Raw genomic sequence first — 27899 nt, 5'->3', positions numbered from 1 at the left:
TACACGGTGGTCCAGGACGCAGACACCACAGATGCCTGCAGGACGCTTGCACCCTTGAGCGCAAGACTGCACGGCAGGGGTGAAGACAGTATGCGGCAGGGGCGAAGAGGGCGGGCCGCAGTTTCCTAAGATGTCGGACGCGTAGCCCCAGCCTAACGAGCGCACGCGTAGGCGCAAACACAGGCGAGCGGATAGGCGCAAACGCTTCGCGCCGCAACAACGCGGGGTCTTGCACACAAAGGGGGAGCAGGGCGAGGCCCCGCCAGACGGCGGGGTGTTACTCAGCTAGAAAAAGGGGTGTTGTGCCAACACACGCCGCCACACGGAGAAGTCTCGAGAGCACGCCATGTGAACCGTAGCAGTCACAGAAGGCCACGTATTGGGATTCCGTTCATACGAATGGTCCACAGAAAGCAAATCCACGAGTCAGAAAGCAGATTTGAGGGCTGGGGGAGGGGGGACGCGGAGTGAGCACTAAGAGAACTTTTGGGGGATGGTGGAATATTCTAGAATAGGATCTTGGTGCTTGAACGTCTAGTGCATCTGCTGAAAAGTCACCGAATTACACACCCACAGCGGCTGAGCCATAGGTACATGAATTCTGCCCCCAAGAGCCCTGCTCGCCTCACCCGCCCTCAGGGGTGTCACCCGCCCTCGGGGGTGTTTACCGTCTGCTCAGGCCACTCTGGGTGCCCTGTGGGCTCCAGCCCGCCCACCTCCCCCCCCCCTCCCCCCAGCGCATCACAGCTGCTGGAGGGCAGACCCCTCCGGGCACCGTCCAGCCCCTGCACGTTCGCTCACAGCTTCTTGAGACCACGTGGCCCTCGCTGGGCTGGCTCTGCTCTTTATTGTTTATTGGTCTGAGGCTCTCCAGATGCCAGCCTGGGTGGCAGGGCACACCTGGGGTGGGTGTGGGGGCGCGGGCAGGCTGGCCCTCCCGGGGTGGGCCCTGGGTCTCCTCTCGGCCTGGCGGGGGGCACGCCCGACCCCGCCGGAGGCAGCGGCAGCTGCAGGCTGGGTCACTCTGCCGACAGGGTGGCGAGGGCCTGGTGGGGGCAGTGAGAACAGATGCCCTCCCGCCCCCAGGGCTGGGCGTGCCCGGTGTGGATCCTGTCAGCCGAGTAGGGGGACCATGGCGTATCTGTGGCAATGCTGGCCAGCCTGCCCCTACCCGAGGCCCCAGGGTCCTCCCACCCACCCGTACCCAACTCAGCTACCGCAGGACAGCAGGAATGCATGAACAACCCTATTTCAGTGAAAAACCACTCTCTGCTCCGGCCTGGTGAAGCAGGTTGGGGGGGCAGAGCAGGGAGCGGGGGACTGAGGCTCGGTAAGGAGGCAGCGGGCGGGGGCTCCCATGGCTCTGCAGGGAGAGGTCCGCGAGGGCCCGTCTCCAGAAGCATCTGGGCACCAGGTGGCCGGAGGGCAGGGCGCAAGCTTCAAGGTGCCCTGGGGACACAGCCACTGCCCCTCACCCCCGCGGGCAGGTGCTGGGGAGCATGCGGGCGCCGGCGTGGGCGTGGGCATCGGCATTCGGCAAGCGGACCACGAGGGGGCTGGGGCGTGCGGGGGGCTGGGCTCTGGTGCCTGCTGGGGTCTCGGCCAGAACGCCCCAGGAAGCTCCGGGAGGCCCACGGCCCCGGAGGGTAAGGCACAGAGTTTTGGTTTCCCAGGGGCCCAGTCCCAGCCTGGCCCCGGAGGAGCCCCGCTCAACCACACGTCTGGCGGCCCACGGCTGTGTGGAGGCCGGCAGCGGGCACGCTCACTTGGCTTTGGGCTTACGGCCGAGGCCTGTGGGGGGCGAGAGGAAAGCATCATTAGGAGCAGACCTGCCGGGGACAGCGCCGAGGCACCTGCGTCGGGGTCCCCAGGCTCCTGCTGTCCCATCACCACTGCCCGGTGGGCCTACTGTCTCTGGGTCCGCTCTGACCCTGGGCCCTCGCTCCTGCACTGCAGGACTCTTCCGGGTGCAAGATGCTGGGATGCCCCCCAGCCAGCTGGCTCCTGCCCACCCGTCCAGGCCGGATCTGGGCCCGTAGCACACGGTCTGCCCTCACCGATCCCCGGCACCGCTGTCTCTCCCGGTGCTTCCCCAGCGGTGTCCCTCCTGCTCCCTTACGCTGTCCCCACCTGGACAGTTCCTGCCACCTGCATGCCCCCCCAACTGGCCCTGCAAGGTCCCCGGCCCACTAAAGCCCTCTGGTCCAGGGGCCCGCTCTTGGCACCCTGCCCGACTCCCCTCCCCGCACCCCGGCCACACCAGGCCCGTCCCAGGCCCCCCGAGCGTCTGCAGCAGATTTGGGTTTGGGGAGCATGCTTGAGAAAGTTGGGGCAGAAAGGTCGGAAGTCATTCAAAGTGGAGCGCCTGGGCGGCTCAGGGGTCCGACTGTTGATTTGGGCTCAGGTCATGATCTGTTATGACAGCTCAGAGCCTGCTTGGGATCCTCTCTCCCTCTCTCCCTCTGCCCCTCTCCCATGCACGCACTCGAGCGCTTTCTCTCTCTCCGGCTCAACAATAAACATTAAAAAAATAATCTCAAGAAAGGGGCGCCTGGGCGGCTCGGCCGGTTAAGGGCCCGACTTCAGCTCAGGTCACGCTCTGACAGCTCGTGGGTTCGAGCCCCGTGCCGGGCTCTGTGCCGACAGCTCGGAGCCTGGCGCCTGCTTCGGATTCTGGGTCTCCCTCTCTCTCTGCCCCTCCCCCAGTCGCTCACGCTCTCTCTCTCTCTCTCAAAAATAAACATTAAAAAGTTAAAAAAAATAATCTTAAGAAAAAAGTCATTCAGAGCACGGTTTCTATCCCAGCCCCACTGCAGGGTGCCAGGACACAGGGCCAGGGGCGGGGGGCGCCCAGGGCACCACACAGCAGGGGTCTCTCAAAATCACCACCTTCACCAGGTAATTGATGTGAAGGTCACTGACCACAGGGCAAATGGCCCCGAGCTCTCCTGCGGTGCTGGGGATCAGCGGGGGGACCCACGTCCCGTGTGCAGAATTCCTGCCCAAACACCATTGGGAACCAGGTGGGCCGGGGGCAAGGGGAAACACCTGGAGTGAAGGTGTCTTCCACAACCACAATCCCAGAGCCACACAAGACAGACCAAGGCTGGATGCCTGGTCCTGGCTAGGACCTCATTTCCAAAAAGTCCAAACAACTGTGAACAGTATGACAGGCCTGCCTGGGGACACCTGCCTGGGGCTGCACATGACAGACCCTGACTCGTCCTGGGGGGGGAGGGGAGAGAAAAGCCTTGCTCTCAGGAGACCCCTGAGGTCAGGTTCAGGGGCCAAGCGTTATGATGTCTAGAACTCTCAAATTGTTTCATAAAGTTGAGAGCAATGCTCAAAGTTGGCAGCAAATGCTGATAACTTTGCTATTTTTTGCAAGATTTTGCCATTTCGGGGTGAAGGGTGGGCGGTGTTCATTATGATCTTGCAAACTTCCTGTCGGGTTGACGTTTTTGCAAATAAAATCTCGAGGAGATGAGGAGGCTGGGATTCCTGCCTCCTGTCCCCGCCCCGCCCCCCCGGGGACCGGGGGACCTGGGGAGGGCTGTGTGGCAGCAGAGGCAGCACCCCGGCCTTTCACTGGGCAGTGGGCACATGTAGCCGCAGGCCAACCTACGGACCACACGGCCCACTTGTCCCCTACACCTGGGGCCGGCAGCGGGGGCGGACCCGGCTCGTAAAGGACACGCCAGCCCAGCTCAGAAAGTAACCCCGGGAGCAGACAGACGGAAGGCTGTCCCCGACAGTGAGGATAAACCGTAAAGACGGGAGCCCCTGACTTCCTCTGGGTGCCAGCTGAGGCCTAAGCCCCAGAGCCGGGAGCCGAGCCGGCCCCAGCAAGGCTGCAGGTGTGGGGAGAACCAGACGCCCACCCCCCATCGTGACACACCAGATCGGCACCCACTGACACAGTCCAGAGCGCAGCAGGGACCCCAGGCCTGTCCGTCTGCGTCTGTGAGCCTGCTGGGCACATCAGAGACACGGACGGTCCTGCCCGTACTCGGGGGTCTTGGTGCTATCGACCCAGGAGGTGCCTATCGACCCATTCATGGCCTCCAGGACCTGGCCAGGGAGGGGAGGCCCCCCCGCTCCCTGGAGAGGGCCTGTCACTCACTGCCCCACAGGAGGACGTGTGGCCAGACCAGGGCCAGAGGAGGGCTGGGGTGTGCCCTGTGGAGGGTCTCACCCGGAGGCTGGGAGTCAGTAAACCCCACGGTCAGCTAGGCTGGTCGGGACAGGGACCCAGCGGCCCTGCTCCCCGGAGGGCACCCGACTTGGTCTTGTCCACCCCGCCCTCTTGAGGCCCCTCTGCTGGGCGCACAGCTCTGAGGTCGCACCCGGCCGCAGCGGGGACACCAGCTAAGCGAGGCATGGCTCCCGCCCTTCCCGAGAGGGGGGGCGAGGCGGAGGGCTGGCAGGTCCCACCACCAGCGGCAGAGGAGGCAGGGGGGCTTGCTGTCAGGCCCGGGCGGGGGGGAGCTGCAGGGAGCGGGTTAGCGTCCAGGAGCGGCCGGGCCCAGGCCCCGCCTCTGCTCACCGTTAGTGCAGGCGCCAGGCGGGGTACGTACCTCACTGAATCACACAGAGTCTTTTTGTTTTATTATCGTCAGAGTCAGGGGCAACCTCTGCTTCCAAATAAGAGAAACGCACTCAACGGCTTATTCCTGACCCACCCTGAGCTGGGAGCTGGACGCCGAGCCAAACACGGCCGGGCCTCAGGCGGCCCCTGGCTGACGGCCCCACCTGCCACTCCCTGCCTGAGGTCGCGCGAAGCGGTTGCCAGTGGGCCAGGGGCATGGCCACTCGGCGGCCCCACAGTCGCCCTTCCCGCCCACGGAAGGTGGGGCCGTGGCCTCCTTCCCCCAGGCCGTGGGGACGCTCTCGGGGGGGGGGGGGGGGATGAGGGCCACTTGCCCGCTGCAGAGAGAGACTCAGGGCTCTGGCATGGGACGGATGAGCTCTGACCCCATGCCAGTGCCCCCAGGCCCTGTGTGACCTGCCCGCCCAGGTGCCCTGCTTCCGGGGCACAAAGGATGACGGGAGGGGAGCCCCAAGTTACCTTCCTGGTTCCTTGAGGGGCGCTTCTTCCTTCGCTTGCCCGTCCCCTTCGAGGCTCGCTCCCGGGTCCTGGGGAGGGTGCCGGAACCTGAGGAATCCATCGCTGCGTCCTCCGAGAAGGACCTGTCCAAGGACGTGTCCAGTGCAGAATCCGGGGCTGTGTCCTCCTGGTCCCCATCCCCGTCCCCAGCCACGCCGGGGCCTGTGGCACCGTGGCCACGCGGGCCTGTAGCCTCCGGCCTGTGGACGGTGCTGTCGGCCTCGGCCAGGCAGGCGTCCCGAGGGCCTGCGGGGTCTTCAGCATCTTGGCTCGACCCCGTGGCCCCAGGGGGCTTGTCACCAGAGAGCCTGAGAGGCTTTAGGGCCTGAGCCCCTCCCAGCACCACCGGCCAGGCCCCCGCAGAGGGCTGGGGGGCCTGGGGGTCCTCTGCGGCCAGGAAATCACTGGCGTCGGTGTACCAGGAAGAACGCCTCCCCAGGGGCCCGGGCCCCTCCTCCTCCGATGGGTCAGCAGTGGGCTTCGGGCCGGGGGCCGTGGCATCCCCGCGGTCCCTGCCGTGGGGCTCAGAGGCGGGGTGGCTGGTGTCTCCTGCAGGGTCTCTGGTGGCCACTGTGGACACAGGACACGGCCGCTGAGGGTGGGGCCCAACTCCCAGGCCAGCCCGACGGCGCCCCCACTTAGGGTGTGCTGGAGCGGGGGGCCTCCCTCCGTATCTGCTTCTACCGGAACGTCCCCGTTCCGCAGCACCCGCTGCCCCAGGAGGCGTCCCCGGCGGCCTCCAGGTGGGGGTTCCCGGAGAACAGCCCTCGGCATCCACTGTCCCCCCCGGGGTGTGGGCCTACCTCACCCCTGTCCCTCAGCCCCCGTGGCAGCCACGCAGAATGGAGTGCAGCGCCCCGCCCCGCCCCGCCCCCCTCAGCACCCCTGAGCCCCAGGGACGGATGTCAAAGGCCCGCTGGCCCATCTCTGGCCAAAGGCCCGCCTGGGGGCTGTCACACCCGCGGGGAGCCCTCTGTCGTGGCAGAGACACCCCAGCACAAGAAGGGTGAGCCGCTCCTCTGGCCCCACCTCCCACGGCAAGGGAGATGAGGGCTTCCTGGAGGAGGGGAGGCTCCGGGCAGCGAGGAGGGCGGGAAATGGCGATGAGGAGGTGGGAGAGGGTCTCACCAGGCGCCTTGTCCCTCAGGGGGTCTCCGGCAGCCGCCTTGCTGCCGCCCTCTGCGTCCCCTCGGCCACGGGCCGTCTTGCGCAACTGGAAACCCTTCCTGATGTCGGCCAGCAGGGCATCGATGACACACACGTCCTCTTGCTTCCCGACTCCCCTCCTGACTGAGAAGCCCCGGGGACCCTCAGAGACGCGGCTCGTGGCCCCCCCCCCCCCCCCCCGAGCCCGCCCAGGGGACCTGGAGCCGGGAGGCGTGGGAGGTGCCGCTGGGTCTCCAGGGCAGGGAGGAGCGTGGGCCAGATGCAGGCGCAGCCCCGCGGGGGCTCCCCGGGCCCCTGGCCGGCGCCTGGCCTCACCGGGCTTCCCATCCTCGCCCCGCGGCCTGCACGCTTCCTCCTCGGCCAGCTGCTGCTTCCTCCTCTCCGCCTTCGCCGCCTGCTCCTTCCGGTACTCGTTGTCCTGCGCGGGACCAACACGGAGCCCGTGACCCCAGCCCTCGGCGCCCGTCCCGCCTGAGGCCCGCAAGGGGCTGCGGGCCCACCTTCAGGGCGCGGAGGAAGAGGTTCCGGAAGGTCTTCATGGTGCTGAACGTGTCTTCCAGGGAGAGCTGCTGAGCATCCTCACACAGGTAGCTGGCCAGCTGCAGCTTCTTCTGCTCGATGGCCTGGAACACCTCGTCCAGCGCCCGGGAGGCCTCGATGCTGGCCTGGGGGCGTGGGCACACGGTCACGGCCCTGGGAGGGCCCCTTTGGGGGGGGGGCACCTGCCGTCACAGGGACACAGCCTGGGAGGGTGATGGCCGCCGGCAGGGGCCCCCACAGGCAGTGGTTTCTCAGTGGGACCAGACAACTGGGTACCGCGGCCCCCGGGGAAAGGAGCTGCCTCGGGACCAGGGACAGCAGCGCCGCCCTGCCGCGGGGCCCCTTGACCCGGCCCCACGCTCACCCGGCCCTGCCTGCTCCACCCTCCCGGACTGGCCCACTGGCTGGAGGGGCCCGCCCCTGGACGCCACCGGGCCACTGCTCCCCGAGCCCAGCCCCGCTCGCCTGGAGGCGCTGGGCGTACTGCTCCTGCACCTCAGGGATGCAGGAGGACACCTTCCTCTCCATCTCCAGAAGCTTCTTCAGGTTGGTGCTGGACTCCGAGCGGATGAGCTCAAGGTTGATCCTGAAAAGTACCCGAGAGTGCGCTGGGGTCAGGTGACAGCTGAGGTCCAGTCTCGTGGAGTCGGCGGGGGCCTCACCCTGCACGCCCGCGGGGTCACTGGGGGCCCTCACCGCGTACACCCACAGGCTTCTGGAAGCACATCAGGGCTCTGGGAAGGGCCAAGCGGTGCTGGGGGGACGTGTCAGGACAGCGACCCCCAAAGCCTCGGCCCATCCTCCTAGTCTGACCCTCCGAGAAAGGTTCTGCAGCTCTGGGACCTGACGACCTCCCATAGCAGCGTGTGCCTGGTGTTGGAAGGCTCGGGGCACCCTCCCCAGGGCTGCCCCTCTGGGCCGAGTGACCCAGGTGGATGCAGCCCCACTTCCCCGGGCCTCGGTTTTGCCATCTGTGCAATGGGCCTTGCTCACGGGCTGCTGTGAGGGTCAACCTTATGAAGGGTGGTGTCGCACTAGCCCCTGGTGTGGCCACGACCAGGTCACTCCCTCCCTTTCGTGGCCTCCGTTTCCTCCCCTAAATCATCTGGGGACAGGCCATCAGGCCATGATGGACCCGAGGTCCTATCCCAGATCGAAAGCGAGGGTCCCACGGGCATCTGGGGGCCCGGCCTGGTCCGGCCGCCTTACTGGTCAGGACCAGGGTGGGGGTCCCGGCGTGGGCGAGGCGGGTGGGGGGCACGTACCCCGCTGCCTGGGAGGGCTGCTCCAGGTCCCTCGGAAGCTGTAGGAGGTCCGGGTGGTTTTTCTCCACCTCCTGCAACAGAACGCGTCCGGTGAGCGCCGCCGTGGCCCCGCCTGGGCCCCAGGGATGCCCGGGCCCCCGGGGCGCCCCGCGGGCGCACCTCCAGCACGTGGTGCAGCAGCGTCACGCGGCTCTGCTGGGACTTGGTCTCCGTGAGCTTCAGCAGCGTGCTGATCTTGAAGCCGTCGGCGTCCCCCGTGTGGCTGCCCTACGGGGGTGGGGAGTGAGCATCCTGCCTCCTGGGGCTGGGGGTGCGGCCGGGAGCGCGGCGCACTTACATAGTTGAGGAAGTTTCCTATCTTCAGGATCAGCTGGCAGAAGATGGGCAGCTGGTGGCTGGTGAGCAGGCCTGCGGGAGGGCGCCAGGGCAGAGGGAGGGGTGGGTGCTGCGAGGCGTCTGAGGCTGCGGCGTGGGGGCAGCACCCCTCGGTCCCCTCCCCCACGCTCCCTCCTGGGCTCGGCTGCAATCCCAGCGCGGACAGCCTCCGGGGCTCGGGGAGCAGGTCCGCCAGCGTTCTCACTGAACCCTCACGACCCTGGGGCAGATGACCCCTGCCCCCTTCTGGGGATGAGGGTGCTGAGAGGAACCTTCTAGAAGGTTGTAGCTGTGACCTCCCTGGTTCTCGGCTAACTGTCCCTTGGGGCGTCAGGGAGGGTGGCCCTTCTGGCCCCGTGGCCAAGAAGGGAGTGGGGGGCCACCGCGCGTGTCTCTGCCCTGTGGCTGTGGTGTATTCCTGCTGATCCCTCATCTGGAGAACGCGGCGAGTCTGTGCACACGTGTGTGCCTCTGCACGTGTGCGTGCGTGTATACGTGCACACGTACGTGTGTACCCGCAAACGCACGCGTGCCTGTGTCTGTGTGCGCACGACTGCGTGCGTCTCTGGCGGGCGACCGCTCCCTCTCCTGGTGCCGAGCGCCCCGCCCCCACTCACTGTCGCAGGCGGCCAGCACCAGCTGGGCCTTGGGCTGCACCACGTCCAGCACGACGGCCGTGCCCTCACACAGCAACATGCACTCCACCCGCAGCTGGTAGCTGGGGACAGAGCGGGAGATCAGGGACGGGGCCCCCCACCTGCAGGTGGGCAGCGGCCGGGGGCTGAGGCACAGAGCTCGGGGAGGGGTCCCACGGCCTGGCGCTCCAACACGCGCTCCTGGGCCTCAGCAGGACCGGGGCAGGGCCCAGAGATGGCACTTCGGACCAGCTCTGCTGCACCGGAGGGCGGCCGCCTCCCTGCGGGGCACCCCTGGCTCTCAGAGCGGGTGGCTGCACGAGTGACCCGTGTGGCGCTCCTCACGGAGTCCTGAGGGAACGGCCTGCACGGCCCCTCTCCCCTCCCCTCTACCCCTCCCCCACTCGCTCACCAGGGAATGCCCAGCAGGAGGAGGTAGAACTGGTCGGCGTTGGCCAGCTTGGTCCGATCCTCCGAGAATGCGCGCAGGTTTTCAACCTGCAGACAGGAGACCACTCCTGGGGTTCCGGATCCCGTCCCTCCCAGGAAGCCCTCTGCCCTGCCTGCACCTGTGTGGACCGGCTTACCGGGGCTGCTCACGCGGGCTCCCCTCCCATCCGGCACACTCCGCGAGCCGGGAGCCCTCCCCCCGCCCCCGGCTCCTCCCTGCTGCCCCCCCACCCCGCCCCCGGCAGGACTAGCAAGTCTCTTTCCCTGACTCACCTCGTGCTTCTCAGGGAGGAGCTTGAGGAGTTGCTTGAGGACCTCCACGTCAAATTTCGTGGTGTCCCCAGCCCGGATCATCGCAGTGACGTCCTCGTTGGAGCTGCAGGTGACAGGGGGTGGTTGGGATGGGAGGAGAGGGGCCTCATGTGGGCTCCCGGGGACCCTGCCAGTCGGGGACTGCCCTCGGCCTGTGACATCTCCGCTGGTCACACCTGGGGCACAGAGAAGGCAAACCACCTGCCTCGGCTGCACAGTAAGGAGGCCGGGGGCCGACTACCACACTCCCTCTCTGCCAGAGCACCCTCCGCCTCCCCCTTCCGGGGGGCTGCTCACCACACGGGCCGTCTGGCTCAGGCACCCCAGGGAGCTCCCTAGCCGGAGCCACCAGAGGGGTTCCCCGCGGATGTCTGGGTCTCAGGGACGGGACGTGCAGTTCCCAGAGCGGCCTGCAGAGGGCGCCGCAGAGCCCAGCGGGAGGTGCGGGCGAGGGGGCGGGGCAGGGGCGAGGCCGTGACGCCTGTGCCGCTCACCATCGAAACTGCTTCAGGAAGATGTTGAGGTTCAGGCTCTTCTTGGAGTCCAGGAAAGTGATCTGGAAAACACCCCCGCCCTGGTGTTGGTGCCCGGGGAGCAGCAGAGGCCCCTGGCTGAGCCCCAGCCCGGCCCCACCTCCTTGGGCTCCTTCCTGGCCAGGGCTGCCACTTGCTCCTTGGGCTTGGCCTCGGGGAAGCAGAAGAGCCGCTCGATGCTGGAGAAGTCCGGCTCCACGACCTCGGCCCCCAGGCTGCTCAGCGAGGCCCACATGGAACTGTGCTCTGTGGACGAGGGGCCCCCGGTCAGGTTCGCGCCCACCCACCCAGCGGCTTGACGGACGGAGGGGGAGGGGAGGGGAGGGGAGGGGAGGGGAGGGGAGGGGAGGGGAGGCCCCCCCACCCCCGCCACCCCGCCGCCCCGTTGCTGTCACACCGTATGCATGCGGACGCATACGTGCCCGTGACCCGGCTGGCAGGAGGCCCCGGCCTTGACCTTCTCTGGGCATTGGCACCCAGGGGCCTGGGCGCTGTGGGGCTGTGGCATCGGAGCCACCCATCGGCTTGCCAGGGTGCACGTGGGAAGAGAGGCCCTTCACAGGTGACCTGTGACCCGTTCCTGCCCCGCCCTGCCCAGACCTCCCAGGAGCTGAGTCCAGAGCAGAGATCAAATGGCCCTAGCCCACACTTGGGGGAGGGGGGCGGGGGAGACATGGGGGCCCAGGTGTGAGCACACATACTACCAGTCGGTATCGCAGGCCAGCAGGGCCTGGCACCCCCGCTCGGGCAGGAAGCCACTCACGGAGCCTGGCGGGCCCTCACCTCGCTCCACGTCAGAGCCGGGTGGGGGCTCACCTTGCGCCACATTGGACGGCAGCTTCTGCCAGTTGAGTTTCTTCATGCGCACAGTGGGAGCGTGCACGCACCGGTGGCTTGGGACCCAGGCGGAGGAGCCCAGGCTGGGGCCCACGTGGGCCACGATGACCTCCTCCACGCCACCCGCTGCAGAGGGGCCAGAGGTACCCGGCAGGGGTGGGGGTGGAGGGGGGCCCCCGTCCAGGCCAGGCGGCGGGGGTGGGGGCGGGCACCCCGTGCCCGGGAGCGGTGGAGGTGGAGGAGGTAAGGCCCCGCCAGAGACAGGCAGGGGGGGTGGTGGAGGGGGTGGGGCCCCCAGACCTGGCAGTGGGGGAGGGGGGGGAGGAGGAGGGGGCCCGGCGGTGGAGCCAGGGAGTGGGGGTGCAGGTGGGGGCGCTGGGGCTCCCAGGCCTGGCAGTGGGGGCGGGGGGGGAGGAGGAGGTGGGGGGGGCGGGGGAGGGGGCCCCGTGGTGGGACCAGGGAGTGGAGGTGCAGGTGGGGGGGCTGGGGCCTTCAGCTGTGGAGCAACCAGGTCCTCGACGGCGTGCAGGCTGCTGAGGTCCACCTCGGGCCTCGGGCCCCCCACCCCCGCCTTGGGGGCGCCGCTGTTTTGGGGCACGCTGCCCCTCCGACCCTGGCCTAGGTCAGCCTGGACACTCTTGTGGGCCTTGGTCAGGGTGCTGGGGCGTGGCCGCCCCTTGACGGACAGAAGCCGCTCCATCATCTCCTCCAGGGTGCATTCCTGGACTGGGGAGGGGGTGCCGGGGTCAGGGCCGAGGGCCGGAGGAGGTGGGGAGGGGGAGGTGGGACAGGCGTGGCCACTGCCCTCAGGCAGGGGGCGGCTACCCTCCCGCAGTGGTCTGAGACCCTGCTGGCCGTGCATGGTGGGGGGGGCGGTCAGGGCGGGAGGTGGGTGAGGGCTGTGGGCACCGTGCCCGCTGGGCCCCACCTGCTCACCGTCACTGGCCAGGAGTACGGCCCGGTTCACCAGGTTCTCCAGAGCCTCCCAGAGCAGCTGGCTGGAGGGCAGGGTGGGTTCCAGGTACAGCAGGCCCTGCAGCACGGACAGCAGCTGGGCGGACGCTGGGGAGCAGCTCACCTGGGGGGCGGGGGGGGGGGGGCGGAGGCTGGGTCAGCGGGAGCACCTCAGCTTGCCGGGAACGTCCACCCCATCAGCACTCTACGGCTTGCAGGGCCCTGGTGATGAGCTGGGGTCACGGTTCCCTGACCGTCGCACCGGTGACATTTGGGGTGGGGCCGCTCTCCGTGCGGGGGCTTCCTTGTGCATTGTGGGATGCTGGTCCGGCCCCCGTGAAGCCAATAGTGCCCTCTGCCCCACTGTGGCAACCCTCCTGTCTCTGGATGTTTCTGGATGCCCCCTGGGGATGCTCGCGCCTGGATGAGAGCCACGGTTTCTTTGAAGGACAGAAGGTCCCAGCCAGGGAGGGCCTGAGCTGGACCAGAGATCAGCCTCCTGGCCTCTTGCTGGTCCTGGGGCCCCTCAGGCCATTTGGCGGTAGCCAGCGACAGTCCTGGGGCCCAGGACAGTCCAGCTCCCTCTGGGCAGCCCAGGCCTTTGCGATGCTGTCCTCCTAGGTCCTGGGGCCCTGGCTCTGTGCCTGTGACAGCCCGGACCTACCGCCAGGCGCCAGGCTCTCCCCTCTCCAGCCCCCTGACCCCTCACTGCTCCCTCGCGTCTCCACATCTGGCCCACGGCTCCGCTGGGGGTGGGGCCTACCAGGGCCGGGAAGGCAGCCGTGTCCGAGCCCCGGCGCCCAGGCCACAGTCGCGGGGGTCGTCACCTTGTGAAACACAGAAGTGAAGACTTCCTGGTGGTTGTTCATGTCGACGCCGCCGCAGATGCGCAGAAGCTCCTCCGCGTCCTCGGCCTTGGCCTCCTCGAAGGCCTCCAACTGGATCAGCAGGTCGGCGTCCTCCAGATCCCTGGGGCGAGGGGGCCGGATGGGCTGAGGCCGCTGCCCCCCACCCCCCAGCCTCCCCCGGCCCTGGAGAGATGCACGGACGACCCTCAGCGTGGCCCATGCTTCGCATGTGGCCACACCTCAGCCCGAGGCCAGCTCAGCAGCAGAGCCACAGGCCCAGGCTCCTCCCCCTGGCTCCCCACTCCCCAGCTGGCATCCCCGGGGCTGGGGTCCCACCCAGGAGAGTGGTCCTGAGAAGGCCCAGGATGGGGGTTCTCTGCTACGTGGATTCCCCGGCACCCAAATAAGTTTGAATTTCAGATAAACGACCAATGACCTTTGGCATAAGTATATCCTATACGACATCTGGGATATACTTACACGGAAGGAGCCCTCTTATTCAGCTAGGGGTCCTGCACTGCATGAGGCAACCCTAGCCTCCAGGGGCAGCTCCAAGGCCCCAGGCAGGGAGACCCCGCAGAGTGGCCCGTCTGGCACACTGCATTGTCACCTGGCCTGGGTCCAGCGGCAGAAGCCCTCTCCTGCCCTTCTGGAGGTGCTGTGTGGGGCCCAGGGGAGGCAAGCCTGGCTTTGGGGGATGGTGCAGGGGACTCACCGCAGACGTGTCAGAACGTCCAGCAGCTGCAGCCCTGGGAAGGGACAGGAGGAGTCAGCAGGCCTCAGAGGCTGCTGCCACCAGCACCCCCCCCCAACCCGACCCCGGTCGCTTGCACCTCTGATGCCTCTCCTCTGGTCTCCCCGTGGGCTTATTCCCACCCCCCGGAAGGTGGTGCCATTCCTAAGGGCCCAGGAACACTCTGGAGGGACACGTGGTCGCACCCACTAAGGGGTCATCCCACAACTGGTAGGACCTGAGCTGGGGATGGGCGTCAACACCGAGAGGCCCCGAGTCCCCAGAGGGGGGCAGGTGGGGGCCGGCTTCCCAGAGCCTTCCTCTGGGGTCCTGGGGCGGGCTGCGGGCGGTTACCAGTGAACTCCCCGCGCAGCTGGGTGCGGGTGCGGAGGTCCTCGGGGCCCAGGATGATGGCATTGATCACACTGAGCAGGGTGACGACATAGGGCACATTGTCGCTGTCCGAGAGCTCATTCATGATGACACTGAAGCGGTACTGCTGGCTGCACACGGTCTGCAGGGCGGGCAGGGGTCAGCACGTGCCCGGGCCCACCGAGGCCCCAGGGTCCCCTGAGGCTCACCTTGTAGTGGTCCAGGGCGTCCAGGGTCAGCATGTGGCCTTCAGGCGAGTAGATGCACAAGGCAGCCAGCAGCTCAAACACCTGCTTCTTGACCATCACGTTGGACGTGTCCAGAGCTGCCGAGGGGCGGGGGATTGTGGGGGAGTCTCAGCGGGGGCCCAGGCCCCCAGGCCCGGCTCCCCCTCTCCCCTCCTGGCGGCTGGTCCTCCCCTGGGCCTGAGCTGAACTCACACTTCCGCAGGTGGACACCAGAGGGCGCCCTGCACCGGCACACGGGCCACCTCCCTGGCTGGCCTCCCCAGGTGCCCAGACCCGCCTCCGGGACCAGAGAGGCAGACCCCGCAGGCACGGGCTCGCAGGCGGGGGTCCACTTGGACTGGGCCTCAGTTCTGAGAGGGGCCCCTGTTGGATCTGCCAAGGGCCACGCTGGCACATGGCCCTGGGCAGAGCCCATGCTTCCATCAAACTCAGTACCGACTGTGCTTGACAGCCTGGTATGTCCCGTCGCCCTCATGGCCCCCTGCCTCCCACCTTATCCCCCGAGCTGGCACAGGGGGCACAGCCAAGCCCAGGCTGGGTAGGGCAGGAACGAGGTGGCCTGTGGCTTGCTCACCCACACGGGCACTCGCCCACCCCACGGGCCGACTCACCCGTCACTGGCCCCTCCTGGAGCCCCAAGCATCATGGGGCCCGGGTGCTGCCATGGAGCAGCACAGCCTGGCAGGCAAGGGACACACAGTGATCCCTGCTCACTAAGGGCCACCTGAGGTTGCTCTCAAGGGTGGAAGACCAACCCTGGGCGCAGCCTTGGGAGACGTCCGGGAGGAGGGGAGCGGGAGTCAGAACTTAAGGAGTCAGGGGTGCCTGGGTGGCTCAGTCGGTGAAGCGTCCGACTTCAGCTCGGGTCATGATCTCGCGGTTCGTGGGTTCGAGCCCTGTGTCCGTCTCTGTGCTGACAGCTCAGAGCCCGGAGCCTGCTTCAGATTCTGCGTCTCCCTCTGTCTCTGCCCCTCCCCCACCCATGCTCTGTCTGTCTCTCTCTCTCTCTCTCTCCCCCCCTGTCAAAAATAAATAAACATAAAAAAAAAATAAAAAAAAGAACTTAAGGAATCAGCAGGCACACAAAGGCAGAGAGCAGCCTGAGCTGGAGGTGAAGCCCCACGTGGTTGGAGACGGCACAGAATGGGCAGGGGCAGGGGTGTGGGGGAAGGTGGAGGAAGAGGCCATCGGCAAGGGCTGGGGTTCCGGCGGCGAGGCTCAAAGGGCTCGGAGCCAGGTGGAAGGCAAGCGGGACTCCAGCCGCCAGGGCCCGGACCTGGGTGGCGGGTGGTGGGAGTGGTGTAGGCAGAGCCGGGGAAGAGGGTGGGGCCCCAACAAGCGCAGGGCTGGGCGGAAAGGCCGGGCAGGGTCACAGAACAGACCGGGCAACCAGGTGCGGCTGGTGGAGGACCAGGGCTCCAAGGTCACCTGGACGTCCCAGATCTGGGGCCGATGCGAACCCGGTTCCTCCTCCGGGAAGCCCTCCCTGCCTGCCCAGCTGAGTTCTCTCCTGTGACCCCAGCCCTCCCGCTGCCCTCCGGGGCCTGGAGCCTCCCGCAGAGTTACTAAGGGGCTGTCTGTGCCGGCCTGGCCTCCCGGCAGCCCGCGGCTCACCCAGGGAGAGCTGGCGCACGTAGGCCTGGTTGCTGAGGATGTACTCGATGCCCCGCTGCGAGTTCAGGACGGCGCGCACGCAGCTGATGCAGGTGAGCTGCAGGAGGGCGTCGGCGATGCGGGCCACCCCGCGGCCGGACAGGCGCGCCAGGGCCTCGAGCAGCAGGTCCAGGCCGCTCTGCTCCAGGAACTGCACCATCCAGCCGCCGTCGCTACTCTCCAGACGCTTGCGCAGCCCCGAGTAGTTGACCACGGACGGCATCTGCAGCAGCCGGATGCACAGCTCGGGGTCGGCGCTCTCCAGGTTGGCCTCCGTGGGGTCCGAGTCCTGGGCCCCCAGCTTCTCTTTCAGCGCCGCCCACTTGCGCTGCGCGCCCTCCTTCACCGACATCTTGCCGAACTGCAGGGCCGGAGGGAGGGGAGCGTCAGCCCCGAGCCCAACTCCGTGCCCCGGGTGCCCCACCGCTGGAGAGAGGCCGGGGCCGGTGCGGGCCGGGTCCCCTGCTTCAGTATCCCCGCCTGCCCGCCCGCCGGGTTTGCCCTGCGGCGGGGGGGACGCTGCAGGCTGACCCTCGTCCCGTCTGGGCTGCCACCGCCCCCGGGCTTCCTCCGTGCCAGGTGCTCCTGGCCACAGCGGCTGGGCTGACAGCAGCGTCCCCCTCCCGCCCCCGCCCACCCGAGGGCCTCGAGGCGGCTACACCGGCAGGAATACCACTGACCCAGCGGTGATGATGGAACAAAAGTGGCGTCTCCAGGGCTCCCTTATCTTGTCCCGGGGCACTTCCCCTGCCCAGTGGACAGGGTCAGATAGGGACAGCGGGGCAACTCCAGGCCTCAGGCGTGTGCCGGGGAAGGGGCTGACTTGAGGGTCATGCCCGGTGCCCACCCAATCGCGGGCCCTCCCTGCGGGGAAGCAGCCTGCCAGGCCCTGGCTTCCGCGGCCCTGCGTTTGGCAACCAATGTGGACGGAGCACCGGACGTCCCCTCACACACACCTTTCCCCTAAAGAGGCCGGGCTGTGCCTCCGCCCTCGCCACCCCCGGCAAGCCCCCCTCCTCCGGCCCCTCGGTGGTGACGCCGTCCCGGACCGCGGCCTCTGGGGACCGGCCTCAAAAGTCAGGGGCAGCCCAGGCTCTCCGCGACCATGTATGGCTCAGGTTTTATATTTAGAGCCTGAGAAGGACAGCCCGGGGCTGCCGAGAGGGAGCCCGAGGACCAGAGCGCGGCGGTACCGTCACGCCTCGCGCCCGGGGACGCCACAGCCCCCCAGCCCCCCACCGCGCCCACCTGACAGGACAGGAACGGGGGAGGCACCCAGAGAAGCGTGGTCACATGCCCACCGCCCCCCCCCCCCCCGTTGGAAAGGGCAGGGCTGAGTGAGACTGCACTCCAGTCCGAGGGGGGCTGGGAGAGGCTGGCCGTCCAGCCTGGCCTCGATCTCAGGGCTGCGGGACCTGGTAAGTCGGGGGGAGACCCCACGGACCATCTGAGGTCATATATAGGAGATGCAGGCCGAGCGGGGTCGAGAGCCCAGGGGCCTGTCCCAGGCCTGGCTCTGGGCCCTCTGTGCTCACTGTGGTGCAGCTGGAGGCCTCCCGCCCCCTCTGCCTTGGTGACTCTTGGGTATTGTCCCTTGTGCTTCCCGGGCGCCCCCCCTCCCCCCACTGGCATGGCTGGCCTGGCCTTTCAGCAGCCCCTCCTGTTTGCAGTGGGCCCAGACCCCCACCGAGGCCCTCATCCTCCTGCCTGGCTGGCTGCCGGACAGGCCCCTGGGGTCCCCCAATGGGGTGGCTGGGGGGGGGGTGAGGAACGGCTCTGGGCCCACCGGCCACTCGAGCCGTCTGAGCCTCCTTTCCTCGCCTGAATTTCTGCATCAGCTTACTGGGGGCATCCTGAGAGGGAGTGGGTGCCGTGTCCTTGCAGGGGGGTGGCCGGGTGGCGGTCACCATCCCCCAGGAGCCCTTACAGCCCTCCCTGTGACTGCACAGCCCACCTGCTCCCTCAAGCCCGGCCCTCTTACCCCCTCCCTCACCGTCCACTCACCCAGATGCGCAAGACCTTCCGGCTGCCTCTGCCCACCCATTCCAGGCCCTGCCGCGGGCCGCCCCTCACACTCTCCTGGCTTCTCATCCCTGCTGACCGCTGCCGGCTGTGGCTCTGGTCCCTCCTGGGCGGCCTCCTGGTGGCAGGGGAGGGGGCCGCTCCCACCACCACGAAGAGCACAGCAGAGGGGCCTTCGCACACGCTGGCACGCACCTCGGGTGCTGCTGCCTAAAGACGCGGTCGGGACTGACCCTGCCTTCCCCGCCCCCACCCCCGCCCCACTGGCCCAAGTCCCTGTTTCCCTGGCACAGGCTGAGTGGCTGGAACATGACCTCTCCCAGGCCAGGCCTCCAGCATCCTAAGTATCTTCCCCGGCCAAGAGCCCCAGGGGTCCCTAGATGCAGAAAACAACCTCTCAGAGCCAGCCTGCGTGGCCCAGAGCACCCCACCGGGCTCCTGGCGGCCACGGGCTCTCCACCCCAAGGGACCCCACCTGTGGGGGCTCCCTTGGCCTGTGGGGGTGGGGTGGGTGGGACCACAGCAGCAGGTGACCGGCCCATCCACCTGCCTGTCCACGAAGGATCCTAAGCTGTGTGCTCCGGAGCTGAGTTTCACAAGCTGGCCATGCCCCACGAGGCACCGGGCTGTGGCCCAGTATGGAGAGGGCGTCCAACTAGGAGAGTGAGCTCAGCTGTGGGTAGGGATGACTTTTCTCCCTCTGTGATGCCACCAGGCTGCCTGGCCTCATCCAGGGCCCACTTGCTTAGTCCTGGGTTGAGGATGACTCCCTAGAAATGTTCCAACTGCCCTTCAGGACGAGCTCCTGAATACACAGATGGACGGCGGCCAGACACCAGGACAGAACTCCGGACCCACAAACTGTAGCCACAGCCCAGGAGGAGGCCCGCTGTCTCCACGGCAGACCTGCCGGAAGTCGGACCTCGATCTCTGACGCACAACCACCCTGGGACAGTGTCCCACATGGCCGGGGCTGGATGACGGCTTCCACAGTTTCTGTTGCCACGTCCACCTGAGGACCAACCAGAAAGCCGAGCGCACTCCCCAAGCGATCACGCGGGCTGTCCCACTTCCCAGGCCCCCAGCCCCTCCCCCCGGGTGCCCCTGAGCCCCCCTTTTTCCTACAACGAAGCTTTCTATACATAGAAAATACTTTCACATATTAATATATACATGCTACAGAGCCCATGTACTACACGTATACATTGTATACACACAGATATTATATGTACTACATAGTGATAATTAACGCACGTATTCTACACTAGGTACATAGGCTGCACATGTACGTTAATGCACATATTACACATGCCCAGTAAGCATATATTGTGTAACGTGTATGTACTACATGAATACCTCATACGTGTGCACATGATATTACACATACATGGCAACAATTATATATAAGAAGTATAGATGTGGGGCGCCTGGCTGGCTCAGTCAGAGGAGCCTCTGACTCTTGATTTCAGTTAGGGTGGTGAGTTCGAGCTCCACATTGTGTGTAGAAATTACTTAAATAAATAATTTTAATAATAATAATTATACAATAAAATTTTTAAATACAATAATTTTTAAAAATGAATGCTTAAAAAATATGCACCGCACGCATACATTGTACACGCACGTCCACACTAACAGCGAACACATATACATGGAACTAAAATACGAAGTGCTCCCACCCTCCCGCCTGCCTCGAGTCTGACAAACGCGAGTGGTGACCGACTCTTTGCCTGAAGCGGCTCAGAATAAACAGCTCGTTCCCATCCGGGTGGCGGTTGAGCATTTCCGCCCCGAGCCCCAGAGGGATTCGGGAGGACAGCGAGGGGACCTGCGTGGGAGGCAGCATGCTGGGAGCCAGAAGCCAGGCTCCTGGGCTCGCTCGCTGGCTGTGTGCCGCGGGGAAGTCCCTCTGCCCCTCTGTTCTCCATCTGTACAGTGACGCTTGCTGCGGGGCTGCCAGGGGAGAAGCTGGACCTGGTGGGGAGGGCGAGCGCCCGGGAGCGCTGTGGCTGTCGTAACGCCGTCCCCGGGCGTCCGGCCCTGCCCGACTCGTGGGCTGAGTGGCCGGCCCCCAGCCAGGCCCGGCGCCGAGACAGGGCGGGGTCGCAGGGACCTTCCCAGACGCAGGCCCGCCGGGCGGGGCGTGGCCAGCCTGCCGGGGGCGGGGCCACACGCTCAGGAATGCGCTCTCGGGGCCCCCACCCGCGCGGGGGCGGGGCCAGCGCAGGAATTTGCATTCGCAGAATATTTGCAGCCAGCACCGCCCGCCGTAGAGCACGAGGGTCTCCAGGGCCCGAGCCCCCGGCGGCGGCTGAGGCCTTACCCTGGACCTAGGGCAGCTGGGAGGTGCCCCCTCCCCAGGCAGTCCGTCCCCCCCACCCCCAGCCCTGCACCAGAGGGACTCCGCAGAGGAAGGCGCTGGGGCTCCCGCAGGAGTGTGATGTCGCCCGAGATTCTCCAGCGTTCGAGTTTTTCTACCAATAACGTGGGGTTCCCACTGGGGCGGGGCCACGCCTCCCCCTGCAGACTGTGTCCTCCGAAGGCAGGGTCTCCCTCCGAGCTCTCCTGGGTGAGCCCACGGCTCACGCGCGTTCACGGCCCGCGCTGCTGACTCGAGGACCTGGAGGAGACTGGACGCCGGTCCTCCCGGCCCCTCCTCGCGCACCCATCTGCCTTTCTGCCCGCACCTACATCCCGGCGCCCACAAGCCCGGGCAGCTGTGCTGACTCACGGCAAGCCACCGCCCCTGCCTGTCTGTCAAGCTGTGTGTGTGGGGGCGGGGGCAGGGTCAGAGCTGCCCCCCCCCCCCCCCCCGACCTCAGAGACCAGCCCCTGCTATGCAAATAGGGAAACCGAGCCTGAGCGGGAGAGCCTCCTGAGGCGGGCACCGGGCACCAAGCCATGTCCTGGGCACGGCTGCCGGGAGGCCCCTGCATGGGCCCAGGGGCGGGAGGGGGCTTCCAGCAGCGTGCGGCGGCGGGGAAGCCCGCACTAAGTGCGGGAGTTCGGCGCCCTGGAGGAGGGGGTTTGGCCTTCTGCTCCTTGATCCCTGCGAGGGCTGGAGGAGGGGCTGGGGGCCCTGGGCGGGCCGCGAGGGCCTGGGAAGGCACAGGCTGGGGACTTGGGCACCTGTGAGAGGGGCGGCCCTGCCAACATCCCCACCAGGGCTGGGGTGCTTCTGGGCCCAGAGCCAGTGAGGGCGGGGGCGGGGTGCAAACAGCGAGCTTGTCTTCCTTGGGGAGGGCGGGTAAGATGGCAGGAGCGGGGTTCCGGAACTGGAGGCAGGGGCTGCCACGCTGTATTTTTAGCTCCGAATTTTTCCACTGCCTGGTAACCCTTGGATTGTGTTTCCAGCGGCAATTCCCCCGGAGCCCAGGGGCAGCCGGGGCCCTGCAGGGTTGGGGAAGCCCCTGAGGCTGACCCCATTCTCCGCCCTCCAAGACCTTGGTTCCTTCTGAGCGTCGGGCACATACTGCCTTACCCACCAGGCTGCAAGCCCCCAAGGGGCTTGGGTGGGTCACCCGCCCAAGGGCTCATCCCCCGTGGGGGTCCAGTGCACGGTGGGCCTTGGGGAAGGAGGAACACCAGAGTGCCGGCCCATCACCTGCCCACCCGCAGGCACAGAGTGCAGAGGACCTTGGCCAAGGGGCAGAGTCCTCCCGCCGCCCGCGCCCCCCCCTCCGTCTCAGGCTCCAACCCCCTGCTGCCTGCAGTCCCAGCACGGGGTGCAAGATCCATGCCTCCCAAGCCCTCACCTTGAATGCCCCGCTGTGTGTGAGGAGGCCGGCCGGGCCGCCCGGAGCATCCAGCAATAAGACAGAAGGGGCGGCTTGCAGGCGGGTGGGCGCCAAGACCTTCACAGCAGTGTTGAATTAAAAACAGAGACAGGAAGTAGGACACCAAGCCGTACTGTGTAGGATTTCAACCATAAAACATATCACACAAGACACACGCCTGAATGCTAACAGAAGTTGCATCTGGGTGAATGTGGTCTTTGTCATAATTAGAAAGACAGAAAAGGCCCCAAATCTCAGAGGGAACAGGGCTCAGCTCAGGTCACCAGGGAGGCCAGGCACTATGCCACCAGGATCTGGGGGCAGGTGGGAGTGAGGTCAGACACAGAGCCCAGGCCGGGCCTGTTTGCATCCTCCGTGGGTCCCACCCTCCTGGGTTAGGAAAGAAGCCACAGAAAGGGCTGCCCTGGTGTGGGGGATGGACTTGGCAAACAGGAAACGCCTGTGGGGGGGGGGGGGCACTGCTGATACCGACCCTGCCCCACCCCTGCCCCGCCCCTGCCCCACCCCTGCCCCTCCCCTATCACTCCCCTGCCCCTGTTCCCTGGGAGGAGGTTCTGGGACCGGGCTGGGGTGGTCTGGGTGTCCCCCTGACCCCAGCGGATGGCTTGCTGGGTGGGGAAGGACAGGAAGGGGTGGAGGCACCCACGCCAGGAAGCCGAGCTTTCGCTTCCACCTGCGCTGGGAGCTGGCAGGGACTGGGTCTGCCCTCACCTCCTGCTGTCACCAGGCCTCTACTCCCCCAGCTGCTCGAAGGGCAGGCCCAGTGGGAGTCCCTGGAGGGGGCTGGTCCCCTCTGACACTCCCAGGGGTCTGGTCCAGCGCCTGGTGGCCGGAGGCGTGAGGGGCGGGTGCCGCCCGCCTGCCTCAGCACAGGAGGGTGGCATGGGGTGGCTGAGGAGGTCAGCGGCGGCCACCGCTGCCTTCCGTGGCTGAGCCAGTTCCAACAGTGATCGCTGGAGGACAGTGACAAGTACAGACCTGTGTTGCCTGTGAGGAACCGGAGGCCCCCACGTGGCAGGGTGGCCTTTGACTCTGGGGCTGCTGGACCGCCCGCAGGCCCCGCGCCTGGCCACAGCCTCCGCCCGCAGGGGCTCTGCTGGGCCACAGGAAGACCTCAGGCCACCAGAATCCCTCCTCCCTGGGTTCTGTCCCCCAAGACCAGATGCAGCTCAGAGATGCCTCCTTCGGGAGGTCCCATGTCCCTCCTCTGTCTCCCTGCCGTCCTCAGGAAAGGCCTCTCCCAGGCTGGGAGGACACTCGGTGCCCAGGGAGAAGGGCTGGCCAGAGACTTCAGGCTTCGGGCCCTGCAGTGTGTGGTTGCCGAGGCCTCGGGGTGTTGGGGTAGGGCTCAAGACTGCCCACTGCCTGCCCTGGCAGTCCCTGCCCCTGGCCGGTCCCCGGTCCCAGCTGGAGGCTTCCTGCCCAGGAGCAGGGAGGACAAAGCAGCGGGTTGAGGGGGGGGGGGAGGGGCCGCCCGGCACTACCAGGGCCCTGAGGGCAGAGGACGGCTCAGGCTCTGGCTGGGATCAGGCTCCGCCGCTGGCTGGCTGCGTCCCTTGGACCAGCCACGGGACCTCCCAGAGCTCTGGCCGCAGTCCTCGAATGGGGATGCGCGGGTCAGTGCCAACCCCTGGGCCTGCTGACAGAGCAACAGACACCATCCGTAAGCCCCGGGAATGTGCCGGAAAGCGCCGTGCCCAGCTGCCCACCCATCCACTGCGCCCCCCCGCCTGCTCCTCCTCAGCCAGGCTACCAGCAGCCGACATGAGCTGAGATGCAGCCCCCCACTCAGCAGCCCCGGGCCGCCTGGCTCAGGCAGCCAGTGCCAGCAGCCTGGCCCGCGCCGGTGAGCGAGACCCAGTGTCCAGCACAAGACCCCCCCCAGGTATTTCTTGCCAGTTGCGCAGGGCCAGGCCCATCGTGGGCTTGGTTTCCTCATCTGTAAAAGGGCCGGGATTTTCTCCGGGGACGCTGGTTTGGCTGAGCCAGCACTGCCTGCCTGGCCTGGGAGGCCCCTCCTGGGCGGGACCCCCCACCTCTTCTTACAGGTGATCTCCCGGGTCCCACCTCTGGGCGTCCCTCCCATCACTCTGCCACCTCCGGGGGGCGGCCCCCCACTCCCCCGCCCCCACCTCCATGGCAGCCGGCAGCCGGCTGGCACCAGGCAGGGGCAGTGGGGGCCTCCAGCAGGGCGGGGTCCCGGCCCGGCACTCCCGTCAGTGCAGGTGGGAGGGGGGGACAGGCCGCGCCCCCTCCCCGCCGCCGGCCGGGCCAAGAGCGGACAGTTGACCTCCCTGTGGCTGTTCGAGGACGGCGGTGCCAGGCTGTACTTGGAGCAGAACCGTGCACCCGGGCACGGGGACCCGGATGGCGGCGGAAGCAGGCCGCACACTGAGGTCACACCCAGGGCCAGGCACAGTGGAGAGACTGATGCCCTCTGACACAGCTGGCCAGGGCCCCTGCTGGTGTCCACACCCACGTCCACCAGCACTCTGCAAGGCCAAGATCGAGCTCAGAGACAGAAAGCCCTGCCCCACGGGCTGTGTGTGTGCATGTAGGGGTGGGCACTGGCTGGCCCGGGCATGGTGAGGACTGGGACAGTGCAGGGCAGCCACCACCCGGGGCTGTGTGTGTATCTGGAACTGGCCTCCTCCTCCCTGACCCAGCATGCCCTGGGCTAGCCACAAGGCTAGGCTTGGAGGTTCGGCCTCAGTGGCACCATCTGCTAAATGGGAGGCACGGCCTGCCTCCACCTCCCCAAGTGTATCTCCTGGCTGGTCTCTCACCCACGGAGGGCCCCACATGATGGCCCTCAGCAGCACTGCACACGACTCCTTGCTCACGTCGGCCCCTGCCTTCCCTGTGGGGTCGGCCCAGGCCAGCCTCATGCGAGCAGGTGGCCCTGGGTCCACCTTCCCACCTTCCAGCCTCTCCTTTCCCACGTGGGCCCAGCTCACAGGCAGGGGCGTGGTGGAGGGTGCCCCAGCAGCACACGGCGGGGAGGGTGGCCTGGCCGGGCAGAGAGCGCACGCTGTCCTCAGGTAGCTCGGTGGCCTAGTCCTCCCAGTGCTGTCACCACCCCCCTCCTGCCCCACAGCAGCTGCCTGCCCACGTGCACTGCTAGGGAGTCACCCAGGTGGGTGCCCCGGGGCCTGCCCCCTCCCTTGTTGGGAGGCCAGAGGGTGCTGCTGGGCCAGGATGAGGCTCTCCTATTCCCAGAGTGGTGGTGACGCGGGACAGGGGATAGCCTTGGCCTCCAGGTGCTCGCCGGGGCCAGCCAGTCCTCACCCTGACCCTAGGAAAGCACTTTCCGTACGCCTGCTCTGGCCCACTGGAGCAGTGAGGTGAGCCCAGAAGCCCGGGGCACACAGTAGGGGCTTTATAAATGCATCTTGCCAGAGTGACACCACAGATTCTGCAAGCCAACAACCCCGTGCCTCAGTTTCCTCTTCCGTGAAACAGATGATAATCACAGTACCCGTGCCTCACTGGTTAGGCATGGGACTTGGAGGCCGTGGGGTGGGTCCATTCACTCCTTCGTGCATTCACCCGTTCTGCACACAGACTCCACTCAGGACCCTGGGACTGCTGCAGTGCACAGGCCAGGCTCGGGACTCGCTCTCAGGAGGTTCTGGCAGTGCACCCGGCAGAGGGGAGGCCCCGAGCAGCCGCACAGCTTCCTCAATCACACCTGGGGAAGGTGCTGTCCAGCGGACAAGCAGCGGTGGCCCCTGCTGGGGGGACGGGCCCACCCTGCCCCCTGTCTTGCTGCCTGGCCCAGGAGGAGGAGGAGGCTGGCGGTCCCGGAGCGAGAGCTTCCCGCGGTCTGGAGCTTTCTCTGCGCACTGGGTAGGTGGGCAGCTGGTGAAGAGACTCCAGGCCAGCTCAGGACTCAGGCTGTCCGGTGTTGCGAGGTGGGCCCGGCAAGACCCTCCTTGCTAGGGGTGAGGCTGCTGGGGGTGGGACCTCATGGTCAGATCCTCTGTCACACGTCCAGGGACCAGGCGCTTGGCCCAGCACAGGCACTCCTTCCTTGATAATGGGTTGCAACCACTTTCTCATCTTGGACACACAGGGTCCCCCAGGCCTGGCTCCTGCCTGGCCTCAACCTTCCGTGCCGGGCCCAGGTCCCCTGGACCCACTTCTGTCCACTGCCTTTCCCAAGCCACTGTGTCCTCTGGGCCTTGAGCCAAGCAACTGCTAGACCCCTGCTGGGGTGCAGAGGGGAGGGGGCCAGGCCTCACCCCTCCAACTGTGGGGGCACTCTGCCTCCTGGTTCCTCCTCTGGGTGCCTCAGGGAGTGCCCACACCCCAGGCCGGAGCCAGTCCGGCGGCGGTGGCGGCGGGCCCTGCACCCGCAGGCAGCGCCCGTGCGAGGTTATCCAGCTACCATCCACCCCTCCCCCGCCCTTCCGAACCTGCTAACTTTTCCAACCTGGAATCAACTGCGCTTTGAGGAAAGGCGAACCGAGTCTATTTAAGGTGAGGAGCTCGCGGTCCCGGAAGGTGAGGTGTTCGCAATTAGCTCCGACAGCCGTCAGCACCTCCACAAAGTGGGGGGCCCTCACCTGACGGTTAACTCTTTGCTGTAAATGGCTGGGTCCCAGGAGGGCAGCCCCACCTGATCACTCGATCCTCTGGGTCCTCTGCTCGGCAGGGCCCCCCTGCCTGTCTGCTGGCCCTGATGACCTGTCCATCGTCCCTGAGCCACTGCGTGGGGCTGGGACGGGGGACAGGGGACAGCTGGGGGCTGCTACCCCAACTTGGCTTTTTAAATTGAGAGTCGATGCTCTCCTGGTGAGGGATGGGGACAGTGTGAGGCCCCAGAGCCAGAACCAAGAGCCGACACTGGACACGCTGGGACGGCGGCACCCTCTCCCCCAGCGCTCCCTGCCCTGGACAGCACGGTGAAGGGGGTTAGGGCATTTGCTCTGGGTCCAGGGAAGAGGTCCACACCTGAGCCACTGTCCCCACCGTCAGGGTACAGATGGAGAAACTGAGGCCCAGAGAAGGCAAGCGTCCCGCCCAGGTCCCACTGCCAGAGGGAGCAGGCTGGTGGGAAAGGAGGTTCCCCAGTACAGCCCCCCTGTGGGTGTGCCTGACCCCGGGCAGGTTCGCGGCCATCTTCGCCAGTCGGGGTCTCTGTGTGTCACAGTGGGACACTAACGCTGTGGTCACAGCTCCGGCCCCCATGCAGCCTGGGGCCCTGGGTTACAGAACCTCAGGAGGCTAGGCAGTCAGACCCCAGCCTGAACGCCACGGGAGCAGCTGCAGGCTGATGGCACCTCAGGTCCCTCCCCAGGAAGGGGGTCCAGGGCCGGGACTGGAGGAACAGCGGGGGAACACAGAACCGGCCGACCACCGGGAGGAACCCAGCTCAGTGATGGGGGCTCTCGCTCCCCCAAGGCCTGCCTGCGGGGTGCCAAGGCCCCGGGTGCGCCCAGCTGCTCCCCTGCAGCTACAGACACAGCAGCACTCGCGGGACCCCCGGCCCGTGCGCACCTCGTGGGGCCACCGGACTGCCGACCCGAAGTTGAAGTTTATTTTCCCAACTGTGGCTGATTCATGGTCAGGATGTGGCAGCCGCGGGAAGGGGAAATTCTGCTGGCACCGGGCGGGGCGCTGGCCCGGCTGACCACCGGCCACCACCGCGGCCAGTGCGTTCCAGCTGCGTCTCCGCGCGGGGGTCGGCAGTCAGGGGTGGGATGAGCCCCGGGGTCAGCGGGGGCGGAGGGGGGGGCGGGAGGGGGACTCCTGGGGCCCCGCCCGGGGGCAGGGAGCCGGGAGCCCGCCGCCTTGTGCCGCCACCCGGGGCGCACGCCGCGCTGCCCCAGCCCCCCTCCCCAACCCCAAGGGCCCCCTCGCTCGGACTCAGTTTCCCTGCGGCTCCTGGGGCGGGGGGCCCAGAGGCGCGGACTTACCGGGCTGGGGTGCAGCGGCGCTCACTCGGGTCGGGCCAGAGGCCGTGCCAGGCCGCCCACCGCAGGCTCCGCACGGCTCGCGCCGGGCTGGGCTGGGCTCGGGCTCCCGCTCCGCGGGGCGCGCGGAAGA

General features: G+C 67.1%; 1 protein-coding gene across 4 annotated transcripts; it reads right to left on the bottom strand.

Moving 5' to 3' along the window:
* Positions 1-828: 828 nt before the first annotated feature.
* INF2 (inverted formin 2) lies at positions 829-27899 on the bottom strand. 4 transcript variants are annotated; one of them, XM_043554429.1, is made up of 23 exons: positions 27770-27899; positions 15991-16390; positions 14338-14453; positions 14111-14270; positions 13739-13772; positions 13003-13144; positions 12158-12299; positions 11201-11947; positions 10485-10630; positions 10346-10407; positions 9813-9915; positions 9502-9587; positions 9072-9172; positions 8417-8487; positions 8239-8346; positions 8080-8150; positions 7280-7400; positions 6775-6939; positions 6590-6692; positions 6236-6397; positions 5069-5677; positions 4578-4634; positions 829-1791 (listed from the first exon to the last, which is right to left on the bottom strand). In XM_043554429.1, exons 2-22 carry the CDS (start codon positions 16379-16381, stop codon positions 4579-4581), a joined length of 3696 nt encoding a protein of 1231 aa, XP_043410364.1. In that variant the 5' UTR covers positions 16382-16390; positions 27770-27899; the 3' UTR covers positions 829-1791; position 4578. The 4 variants fall into 4 exon arrangements, with proteins under 4 accessions (XP_043410364.1, XP_043410365.1, XP_043410362.1 ...); XM_043554430.1 differs by lacking the exon at positions 27770-27899 and adding an exon at positions 21807-21919; XM_043554427.1 differs by lacking the exon at positions 27770-27899 and adding an exon at positions 18034-18261.

Source organism: Prionailurus bengalensis, chromosome B3 (genome assembly GCF_016509475.1).
Source record: "Prionailurus bengalensis isolate Pbe53 chromosome B3, Fcat_Pben_1.1_paternal_pri, whole genome shotgun sequence".
Classification (NCBI taxonomy): Eukaryota; Metazoa; Chordata; class Mammalia; order Carnivora; family Felidae; genus Prionailurus; species Prionailurus bengalensis.
The sequence above is the reverse complement of the archived record's forward strand: the minus strand, read 5'-3'. Positions and strand labels throughout refer to the sequence as shown.